The following is a 12,271-nucleotide window of genomic DNA, read 5'->3' as shown; positions in this document are numbered from 1 at the left end:
GGGAGAAGCAGGGCACAGAGCTGGGGTTGGACCTGTACAGGCAGCAGAGCCAGAGGAGCAGCCCTGGGCTGGACATCGTCACTCGAGTGCTGTGAAAATCATACTCTATTAGGCATACACACCATTTATTTTTCAGAGAGTTGGCAGGGGGAAATAAGTCTCAGAAAAGCCAACAAATGTCCTGTGGAAAGTGGAAAGTTTAGGGCTGAAAACATTTTCACATGTGTTAGAAGGAACTCTGCTACTTATTGACACTTCCCAATCTCTTCCTTGCTTCACTCTTTGGTTTCAAGTCCAGCTGCTTTTATGGATTTAGACATTCACTTTTTATGGTCCCATCTGCTCTCTGGGGTGAAGGCACGACGTCCAGCCTTTATCAACAGTTCACCTCTCTGTTAATCAGTCCCCACAAACTAGAAGTTCACTGCTTGCAGAATTAGCTCTTTGCAACTCCATGTACAAATTGTAACAGCCTTTCCACCTTGGTATTCACAGCAGCTCCCACTAAGGAAGCCTCAGAGGTATTAGCATGGTATGTAGCACAGTCCCTCGAGTTACAAGAAGCCTTTTTATTTGTTATGAACACATTTGTCAAAGATTAACATCGTAATATGGGAGCAACATGCGCTACAATAAGGATTTTTTTTTAAACAAATAAGCTGTTGGCAGCATGTGAACTGCAGTAATTCCACCAACTCGTTACTAAACTCCAGGGGACCAAGTACAAAGCCTTATATCACCGTGGCTACCAGGTCAGTATTAATGAGGACGGAATGTCAGTGTGAGCACAGGCCCCTCTCAAGTTCCTCTGTGCACAACAAACACAGGCAGATGAGACAGAGCAAAGATCTGTTATCACCATACCTGAGCACAAATGGAAGAGCTGCTACAGCAAGACTACCAACCAGATTTTTTTTTTGCTTTTCCACTCGAATGTAATGCAGACAAAAGTAAGGCTGAGGCGCCTGGTGTTCACCAAGTGCTCCTCTATCTCTTACTTACACTTCTGTTTTGATTTAAACTTTTTTCCAAATATGCAAATATTTTCAGGCAGCCTAGAACTCCTGCTATAACAAACTGCTCCCAAATCCCAGGCAAAACAGGGAAACCTTTTCATGTGTATCAACTGCAACAGCAGTCCTTCCTGACCTCCCATAATTTCAGAACTTTATCCACAGCCCTCTTTCTAATAGAAGGTAAGAGTTGCTTTTGCAGGGTGCTGCACTTGTGTTATATGAGATCAGTCAGTGCTGAAGCTCTCACTGTGGCAGCCAAAGCCTCTCTTTTACAATGATGGGAACAGGTGTGAGTATCTTATTTGACCAGTGCAGTGTTGATATGACATGGAGAAGAGATCAGCCATCATTTTTAATATTCCTGTCTTGTGTTCCAGGAGCAACAAAGGGGCTGAATGCATCCTACCTGTGAGGACTCCTAACGATAAGTAGAGATGTTCCAGACTGGTGGCGAATGAACTCAGAATTAGTCCAGTAGAGGCAAGCAGCCCTCCTAGCATGATACCAACTTGGCAGGATACATGATTACTGATTAAACTCCCAAGTGGGGCTTTAAAGAAAAAAATAAAGCTGGTAGTTAATGGCAGGTCCTCACACACAGTTCACTGCAACAGTCATAAAGGAAAAGGAAGTAGGAGAAAGCAGAAGAAAATGATTGCAGCTTCAGAGTGGTATTCCAACACCCCCCTATTGCAATGGCATAAGCACCAAAAAAAAAAAAAAAAAAAAGAAAGAAAGAATAAAAAAAAAAACCTTCTAAAAGTAATTGTCCTGAAAGTCAGGATAAACCTGAAACTTACAGCAAGTTTCCCAGCAGCCATTTTCATAGATCAAAGTCATCATGGGACACTGCTAACCTGCAGTGTCAAGGGGTCAAGACAGGCCACAGCAACAGCCCACGCTGTTCATTACTCCACGCTTACAACACTCAGACCTTTCCCCACCTGGAATTTGCACTTCAACCCTCAGTAACTTCAGGTGTCCTTCCTCACAACTCATCGGCCTTGTAGGTTCTGGATCAGACCCAAACAGGAGAGGTCTCACATTTTTTGGAGATGTCCAGGGCTGCTACACTTCTGCTGCACTTCTCCAATACTGATGGCTCCCAGATCACCCTGCTTCTACCATGGGATGTGATCACCAGCCCTCTCCCCTCCACTACCTGCAATGCCAGGGCAAAGTTACCCTTATTTATCTTTTTTTTCCCCAAGATATAACCTGGCTGTCATAGGTGAGTTGCTGTATCTCATTCCAGCTGTGTCCCTCTGCCTTTCTAGCAATTCTTATGGATGAACCCTCTTCCACAGAACTAGGGCATGGATTTTCACATAGCTGCATAGCTTTAAAGCAAACCCACGAGAAATTCTACGTTGAGAGCATGAGAACTGCTGCATTGATGCACATAATTTTTAGTAATATCAAATTTTCTTTTAAGGGAGAAGTCTATTTGTAAATACACAGTTTTGATAAAAGGAGCACCGTTTGACTTGATCTGGAGTTAAGATCTACATCCTGTTCTGTCTCAAATACGAACTCCAACCAAAAGGCAAAAGAAACAAGTTCTCAGTTAACAGCATTCAAACATGACTTGTCCCAATAGACCTCAACAAAAGTACATTTCTGAAAAATTAGATCATTTCACAAAACAAACTTCTGCCTCTTCTCTTTAGTATGAAGACACTCCCTTCCTTGCACAACTATGTTGGGGGAAGCAACTTGGATATACCATACCCCATAGATCCCACAGTGTTACTCTTCCCCAGCTGACTCCACCAACTTGTGAGCATGCTAAAACCAGATGGAGCTGATGCAAAAGCAGCCACATTACACTTAAAAGGGTAATACACACCACAGAGCATCGTAGCACAGTCAACAATGGAGTGGATCCAAGCAGTTCTGGCATAATCCTGCCCAAAGTATGCCTGGAACTCCACAAAAAAAATTGAGATGCACCTAGGACAGAAAACATGTATACCAATCTGTTGAACATGGAATATTTGCGTCACAGAAAACACTGCCCTCACTCCTTAGGTATAAAAAGTACCCAGTTGAAAGTCCTCTCCAGCTCCAAGGAAAATCAAAATTGTGGTCACGAACATTATCATATGTTTCTTGCTGGGGTGTCTGCTGCTAGAGTTTTTAAAACTCATAGTATCTTGAACTGAAAGGAAATTGAAATTGTAATTCTCACCAGCAACTTATAGCCCGTATTATGATGTTGCTTCCCCGGCACACAAAGCCCTGGCTTCCCAGTTCTTCACTGACCTTGTCACTCACTATTCCACACCTGCACGAACTGTGAGGGTAGGGTCAGTATGGTGCCTACAGAGCAAACACCATCTGCCGCTATGTGCTCATGGATGGACAAGTGCAAAGCAGCTCCTCACAACCAGAGAATCAAAACACAGCAGGAACCCCTGGACCTTCCAACTCTTCAATAAAATGATTCCAGGAGGGGTTACTTTGTCTACTTAACAAGTGTTACTGTTCAACACGTCCCTGAGGAGGAACAGATCAAATGGCTTCTTAGTTTCATTCTCTTTTCTGGATCTACAAGAGATGCCTTTTCCCCCTCTCTTTTTCCAAAAATCAGTGAACAACCACTTCCCTCAGCTTTTTTTCTTGCACACACCTCATTCTTCTGTATAGTCTAATGTGTTCCAGCCATTGGATGACTTCCGGGATGTAATACACTTCACACATGAAAGAGGAATTAAATCCACTAGGAATTCTCTACTGTTATTATGGAACTGGTACATTTGTATACATTAACTAACACTGTATCCATGTTTCGATGCCCTTCTATGCTGTTGACTCTAAGACCCTAGATCCCTAAAGACTTCAGATCCCTAAACCAGGCAGCTTTATTTTAAAAGACATAAGAACTGTAGGTAGGAAACACTGTCTCTACATTATACTGATTGTCCAACAAGACACTCATTCAGTTTTCCTCACTTACCCGGGTGCTTATCTCTCTGCTTAATATAGCTAAAATGTCCATGTTCACACACACCAGGCTCCTCTGACTCCAGTCGACATCAAAATCACTGTAAAAGCAATCTCATCCCAGACTGCATTATGTTTATGCAAGGGAGCAGTCTATTCCTGTTCTATTTTTGAGAAAATATATTCTGCATATTTCAGATACCAGAAGGGTATAGAGAGGGGTCTCTTCTCTAGGGCTTGGACCTTCTCAGGCAGGACAGTACCTGAAATGCTTGCAGTAGGAGAAGGGAGTATTTACCTGCTTTTCACATTGACTCAGGGGTCAAGGTAATTCGCTGAGACTGGCAAAAATGAGCATGGCTGTGGGGTCAGAGGGACACAGTGAACCCAAAGAGACCCTGCATGATTCCTCCTTCCCCAGCCAAACCACCACAGCCTGAAATAGCACTACCTGCCCCAGGCCTTGATTCTGTAAGAAATCAAGGAGTGGGTGCTGAAAGCTACAGCAGCTGTCAGAGGAGGCAAGATTAAAGCCAGAGGGCTCATAATCCCTCGGTCCTCCCTGCAGCCTTAGGAAGCCTTGAAAAATGTAGCAGGAGAGACTCTGTACCTAGCCAGAATAACCCTGTCAGCTGCAGGACATCAGGGAGATCCCAAACCCTCCTCCTAAGAGGAAAAAATAAAAGGTGATGCCACAAACAGGTCAGCAAGACAAGCAGCAGTGCCTTTACCTGGTCACGGCCCTGGTGCAGATAGTGACAAGGAAGCAACCAGCGACGATCATCCATCCCCAGCCTCCGTCGGGAGGGCCCGTGTGCCGGGCCCGCCGGGATGAGGCCATGGCGATCCCTGCCTGCTCCTCGCCTCAGTGGCAGCAGATGGCTCTGGCCCTCATGCCAAGCACGGGCTGGGGCTGCTGGGCACATGGGTCACCGGCCATCTGGGGAGAGAAGGCAGGCAGAGCAGGAGTCAGGACACATTGCACAGGCTGTAACCTCAATGGCTGGGCAGGCTGGACAGGACATCCTGCCTCAGCTCTACGGCACAAAAGTGAGTGTTTGCTTTCACATGAAGTTTATGAAAACTTGTTGAAAACCAAAGGGCCATCAGAATTTGACCCAGTGTCTGGTATCATGCTTTTCATGATAATTTGGGGAACTTGCCCGAGCACACAATGCCCTCTTTCTCGCTATGTGTCACTACATACATGTACAAGTCACACTTTACTGCTGCCAGTCACTCATTTACCCCCAGTTGGCTTCCCCACTCATGCCAGTCCCTGGCCTGAACTGTATTTTTGATTGCAATCTCTACTCAAACTAGCTATTCTTCCTCATACAAAATTTAGCACAAAAGTTTTGTTTGAGAGAATACAGCTTTCACCTTTGTACAAGAGGGGAATATTCACAGCACAGCCAGAGCAGATCTGATGATAAAATGACCTCCTTGTTCCCACAAGATAAACTGCAGATGAAAGCTGTAATCAGCAGGACAAGCAACTTAATTTTCTGAGCATGGACAGTTCACAGAAGGTTACAGCTAGCCTGTCCCCCTCTCCTAACCACATAAGTCAAAACTGTGCCTGCATCCAGGCCATAAAATGGTCTCTAAATGCACCTTGAGTGCTGCAGGACACTGCAGGAGACCAAATGACACCCACTGGACCCTAGGTGAGTAACTGAGTCATGCGCTTTGCTAATGGGACCAGCAGCCCTTAGTCCTTCCTGCATCAGTGACTGAATGGCAGGGCTCGATTGAGGGACCTGAGATACACAGTGCAGGAACACACAGTGCTGGCTGTCAGTGCTGGATTTCAGACCATGTTTCTGCCATCACCAGCAAGCCCTTAGCCTCTGGATGGATTGAACATTTATAAGGCATAAGCAAAATATTTGGGATGTCTTTCAGTTTTGCTTGAAGAGAAAGCTCAGATACTTCTATCTCACCTAATTACAACAGATGCTATGTTTGCAACATTCCCACTGACAAGAACCACAGGCTTCCCAGGAAGTGTTTCCTGTTACAGCAGGTCAGAGGGCTACAGAGCCACTTAAAATGGCCATTCAAGAAAACAGATACATGGCTAACAATGAGCATCCTCAGTCCTTGAAGCTGATCAGACAGATGATGCTCAAGGCTTGACTCTGAAAACCCAGAGCTCCATGACCCAAAACAGCAAGGCACCCCAAATCCAGCCCTAAACTCCACCATAGCTGAACCTTTGAGAAGTGTTCATCTGTGGCCACCTTGAGATACCCAGATTTGCACCTCAAAACCAAAACCAGAGTTATTTTAAGAAAACATACGCACACTGCCAAACTTAAAGGTGAGCAAAATAGGAGAAAACATGTATGACAAACGAAAACCACAACAAGCTTAGATGAATAAAACCTAGTCCTACCATGACCTGTGAGCAGACCATATTTGCCATGTGTAGATTCCATCCAGGCTACAGACAGTTTTGCAGGGTTTATGTTATGGTTCAAGAAAGTGGACATGAGCTAATGACTGATTCTTTATTTTTAATTGATAGGGTCAATCGTAACTTCAAAAGAAGCTTTCTGTATAGCTGCAATCAACAACTGCCTTACAAAATATGTGCAAACATTGGATGAACAAGTTATCTGATGGCTAAGGCAGCAGTTACATGATTCTTCATGTTGGATCAGTGAATGACCAGATCATCAAGTGGTGTGATTTACTCAAACCATCACCACACCCCTGTCTACTTAAATGGAAAACAAAGCTCAACTCACTTTTGTGTCTACGTGTAACCTAGTTACAAAAAACCTGCTAGATAATCTAGCATTAAGACAGAGGGTCACAAATAGATTATATCCTGATTTGTCAGTGAAATCTACTGTCAACTTATCCTGTCAAATTCACTTGAACAAGCAGAGCCAGTACCAGTGTTTTGTACCATGTGGCCACCACATTTTGCATCTAACACTGAGGGCCTCAGCGTGGATTTATGGCAGTATTGCAAGTTTAATAAGTTATGTTCAAATGCCTGGATGATTGAATAGCCCACAAGAACCCATGAATTAACAGGGCATTCATAACGTTCAAGTTATTTAGCTTAAGAGTTTCCTGGCAATCACAGGTAATATAGCCAGGTGGGGTTTGCATAAGCACGTGATCCATCACAGAGGGATCCTGAGCAATTCAGACATACCACTTCAGCATTTCCACAGTCTTGGTAAGAAGAGGCTTCTTATTTTGGATCTGAGCAGTATCTTTCATTGCCCCTTCTACAGGATTTTTTTTCAAGTTATGATTATTTAGGGTGGAGGAGGAACTTCCAGGAATGCCAGAAGGGATAACAGTAACTCTTCAATAAGCAGAAATATACACAACAATGTTCAGAGGAGTCAACAATCTCCCCATACAGAGCCCTAACTAATTTTAATGCACAAACAGCAATAGCTGGGTGGCATGGCCTCAGCCTAGATCTCTTGCCCAACTTCCCAGGCAAGCTTCAGATCAGGGTTGAGAACCTAGTTTGCATTTTTAGCTGTACATTAACGTACTTGGGAAGAATCCGATGACATATCAGGCTAAGTAAACGTAGATTAGCTATTTGGTTACATGGTTACTTGCTGTTATTTTCCCAGAGCCCTGCCAGCAAACATTTAATGAGGTTACAAGCAACTGAAAACAACCATATTATAAGAAATTCCTGGCCAACAGAAAAGGTCACCCAGCCTCCCTATGGCAGATTAGTGCAATCCTCATCTCCTTGACTCCCCACTCGCTTCAAGGAGTGCTGTGACTTTCACAGCCACTGAACTAATAAGCAAGTTAAATAATTACCTTTCTTGTTGCTGCACATGTCTAAAAGCACTTATTATGTCAACCTGAAAATTTCATTCTGAGGCTAGGAAACTTCATTTGCTTACACCCTGGTGCTGTTTTCTAATTATCTGTATGGTGGATAGTACGGCTTATGGATTCTGCAAATGAATTTGAACAGCAAGAAAGCACACTTTATCTGAGCAATCATGTCCTCCCCCTTCCCAAACCTCAGCTTGCTCTCATGTTGCATCTTTTTCTTAACCATTCTGGTATAGGATAAGACTCTTTTTGCATATCTGCTCCACTGTCAGGCCTGGCAACATCGGCTGCTATTATAACACATCTCAGATGTACATAAAAGCTCCTCCTGCTTGAGACATCTCAAGAAAAGCAGGGTTAAAGGACAATCTCATGAAACAGTCTATACTTTGCAACCTTTGCTAGATAATTTTCACTCAAGCACTAAGCCGATGTGCTTTGCTGTGAGTTCAAAGATGCAAGTGGGATGAAGATGGTACAAATTGGTCATCCCTTAGAAAGCTTTAGTTACTCAAAGTGCCCTGGCAGCTCACTAAGCAGTGACACTGTTGCCCCAGGTTAAAACATTAGGTTTAATTTGGCAGGACAAATAACCTATCAGTTACTTCAGCAGCTGTTTTTGAGAACCCTGGAAAGAAAACAAGCACTCCTGAGAGCATTTCCCTTACTCATTCGCTCAGCAAGCAGAAAGGAGCAGGTGAGGTTACTAAAAAGGCACTGCTATAACCTTGCACCTCATCACAAGGTCTCTTTAGCCAGGAAAAGGAGCACAAAAATCCACAGCAGCTTAGCAACCAGCCAGCACAGTGACAGGAGCCACTGACCTTTTAAACAGCTCACAGCCAGCAAAGCGCTCACTGCTCCCTCTGCCCGCCTCTCCTGCCACCCTGAAGGCTTCCTTCTTAAAGAAATCGTTTCGATAATGATATCACAGCAGTGTGAAGATGCAAAGCATTTGTATGACAAAGGACAGAGGAACAGCAGGTACAGTCATGCTGGCTTGCCCAGGGACCAGAGGTGGGGTTTTTCCTGCCTTGTTCAGCTGCTCCATTTGCAGTGTTGATGTACCTGGGCATCATCTCAAGAAATGCCACCTCCAGTGCCAGACAGTCTGCGTGCTTTTTGAAAATGCTCCATTTGCAGAGGGATATGGCTTCAGCCAGAGGAACAGGCATAAGGTGAGCTTTGTATCACAGCTGCCCCAGGCAGGAGCACACAGATTCCAGACCATACTGGGGGGTCCCACTCCACTACTTTCTTATTCTTCACCCTATCCTGACTACACAAAATCAAAATGGCTGTGGGTGTTTAGACACCTTTGCAATTTCTTTCAGAACTGCATGGAAGGATTCTGTGCAGTTTATCCCAAAGGATCTGGCCCAAATATGTATTACCAGCATAAATAGGCACAGAATCCAACACTTACTTTTACCTGTTCCATAATATGGAGATGCACATGTCAGAAGAATAAGAAAGAGACTTACCCAGAATTTCTTTCTGGACCAGTGTCAGATACATACAAGTAGATAAACTGTATGTGCCATTTGCTGCCTTTACCATGAAGATGGGGTGGGCAAGGCCTGAGGAACTTGTGACAGTCTCTGTGCCCAGAATGCCAGGACACTCTTCCAGAACAGGTTCATTCACACCATTGAATTTAAATTGTTCTTTTCTGGTGAACAACAACACACACAGCTTCCAAAGCCACTGTAAGAACATTCATGCAGATGAATTTTATAAAGAACAAGTATAAAGCAGTTTAAGCATAGCTGGAGAAGATTCATTAATGCGTGAAAGGTAACAGAATTGCATATATTTACTGCATTTAACCCATGCACCTAGCTCTGGGTTAGTTTTAATATCTTCTTGTATGTACGCTATTCACATAGCTCCAAGACAGATCTTTTGTCTTTCTTGTTCTTAAAATTGCACCAAATATTATTTCTAGGCACTTGCTACATTCATGTTGACCTCTTGTTTTAGTACTCTCTTGTTTTCTCTTCCCTTTGACTCCTGCATCTTTAATGAAATGAAAAATAAACAAACTAAAGAACTATTAATAAAAGAAAAAACAAAAAGGGCACGGTATGGGTATCACAGACAGAAGAAGGAAAAAGCTAGCTGACAAAAAGATGCTTGTTCTGTGCAAGAGTGGAGCATAAGATTAAATATTTTACAGGTTTTGAAAGAGTTCATTTCTTTTGTGCATCTTGAAGGATCAAGGATGACCACATCTGACCGCTGACCAGAGTCCTCCCAGAAGTGTGCTAGCCCCCTTAACTCATAGAATACAGCACATTTAAATGGAACATGGTATTTTGTATGAGCCCAGAAGATGCAGACAGGTGCAAACCTTCTATCAACTGTTCTAGTTGGGAGGAGATTTTGGGGGTTTTTTTGTTGTTGTTAGGAAGAAAACAAGACACTTTTTCATCCTCTTCTGCTTTCCCATATTCCCACACTAGCAATTGCATACCATGGTAGGCACTACAGCCAGCATTCTGGCAGGCAGCTAAATCCTAAATTGTTCTGAAATACACGGAAAATAAAGACTTCAATTCCGTACAGCTCTTGGGATGTAAACACTATTTCTAATCCAATCTATTTTCCTCCAGTTAACAGCTGTCCCATTCTGCACCCTGAGTTAGCTATTTAACTCAGAAAGAACAGCTATTTTTGATTTCAGCAGAGTCTATTTATCAAGAATTATATGATTATGACTTTGACTTGTTTAAAAACAACCCAAGAGGTCCTTTGAAACCCTCTGTCCCTAAATAAAAATAACTCCATTGAGCACCTTAAGGCTGTCACTCTATATTGTCAGCCTTTTTTTCTGTTTAAATATGTGTCTGTCCAGTCTCTAGATAAAACCAAAGTTTATGTTTTTCTGAAAAGAATGGCAGATGAATCCATGGAAATTTTCCTTGTACAAGCAAGTAATCTTGCGGATTATGCCCATCTCTACATACAGGGTACACATTCAGCTTCTCAGACGTCCATAAATTCAGTATCTCTCCAGCACTGTTACAAATGGTTAAAAAAAGAACTGCTTCCCTGAAAGTTCATTTAGGGAATTTTGCCAGAATCAAAGCAAACAAACAAACATATAAAAAAAAATCCCAAAACAAAACCAGAATCCAACCCGACTTTTAATTGCTGCCATAACACTGAGCCAAGAAGCACATTAAGACAGATTGTAATAAGTGCTTCATGCTTTTTACTGTTTTATCCATATATTCCTGAATAAATCTGGATGGTTTATTTTGAAAATGTGTAACCACTTTTATACTTTTAAGGAGGGATTTCCCTATGATACCAAATAAGAGCAACATTAATAATTTATTTGTATTTGTATTTGTATACAAATAATTTCTATTTGTATTGCAGTAGTACTTTGGGGCTTCTGACCAGGGAGCAGTGTCACAGGGCTGGGCAGCATACAAACATCTGATAAAACTTGCCCTCCATCCAAAATGTATCCAGATACAGAAGATAACTGTGTAGCAGCCCAGCTTAATAACTCCTATCACTATGCTGAACAGCAGACACTCTTTGTGCGCTTCAGTTTATGCATAGGAGGGAGGTGGTTGCTGGAGACAGATTGAACAGGAAAAGCAGTCTGGAAAGCAAAGGAATGCTAAGCAGCTGGTAGAGAGGGGCATAGGTGAGTGGGGTGACACAAAACAAGGGCAAGAGTTTAGAAGACTCCCTTTTTACCCAAAAGTAAAAACACTCAGAGCTGTAACATGAAAAAGATGGCAAAAGGAAGGATTGTAGAGCAGCAGGATGTTCATCAGCTGCTCCCATACCAAGCAGTCATTGGGATAGGAGGGGCCATGCTTGCCTCCCACAGAAATCACTTTGCCATGCTGGCTCCTTAATTTGTTAAAGTTGCCAGAAATTTTGAAACCAAATGGTGCAGCTTGAGGCCCAGCAGAAATAGTTACTCTCTGCTGGGTCAGCAATGAGAAATGTAATGTGAACATCCCTTGTCTCTTAAAACCATTGTGTGGGGCTTACAGAAAACCAACAGCCTGACAGAAGGGGTCTACAGAAAAAGGTTAAGTGAATGATAATGGAAACCTCTTGACCCTTTTATGTAGTTTCTGGCTAGGTTAGCCCTTAAATAATACTGTGTAACTACAGAGAGTAAAACACATGAAGGAATATTTTTGTAGGAAAACACCTTTGCATAGAAAAGCTTGACTTTAAACCCACCTGAAAATGTGCATTTTTGATTGACTCTCTTAAGGGTTTTTAAATAGGCGCAGTACTCACCATTTCATTTTTCACTGTGATGGAAAGAACAGAGAGCCAGACAATTTTCCTTGAGTACATGGCTGTTCCCAAAATCTGAGCTGAGACTGTCAGTGAGCACACCCTTAGCAAGGCTATGGTCACACATGTCCCATCTTATGATGTCAACATACGGATGTGTCAGAAATTTCTGATGTTTGCTATTTTTCTAATATCTC

The 12,271-nt window shown here is 42.8% G+C and overlaps 1 protein-coding gene across 8 annotated transcripts in view; it reads right to left on the bottom strand.

Annotated features, from left to right (window-relative positions):
* The window catches only part of SLC16A12 (solute carrier family 16 member 12), a 34,787-nt gene that overhangs the window by 7,862 nt on the left and 14,654 nt on the right, over positions 1-12,271 (bottom strand). For 7 of the 8 annotated variants that reach the window (XM_032115756.1, XM_032115761.1, XM_032115762.1 and 4 more), the window contains 3 exons: positions 4,694-4,902; positions 2,866-2,969; positions 1,423-1,566 (listed from right to left, as the gene is read on the bottom strand). In XM_032115756.1, the coding sequence (XP_031971647.1) occupies positions 1,423-1,566; positions 2,866-2,969; positions 4,694-4,803 (358 nt within the window). In that variant the 5' untranslated portion in view covers positions 4,804-4,902. Of the gene's footprint in view, positions 1-1,422; positions 1,567-2,865; positions 2,970-4,693; positions 4,903-12,271 lie in introns of those variants that run through there. The other variant, XM_032115763.1, reaches the window with a different exon arrangement.

This window comes from Corvus moneduloides, chromosome 8 (genome assembly GCF_009650955.1).
Source record: "Corvus moneduloides isolate bCorMon1 chromosome 8, bCorMon1.pri, whole genome shotgun sequence".
Taxonomy (NCBI): Eukaryota; Metazoa; Chordata; class Aves; order Passeriformes; family Corvidae; genus Corvus; species Corvus moneduloides.
This window is presented reverse-complemented; position numbering and strand designations above follow the sequence as displayed.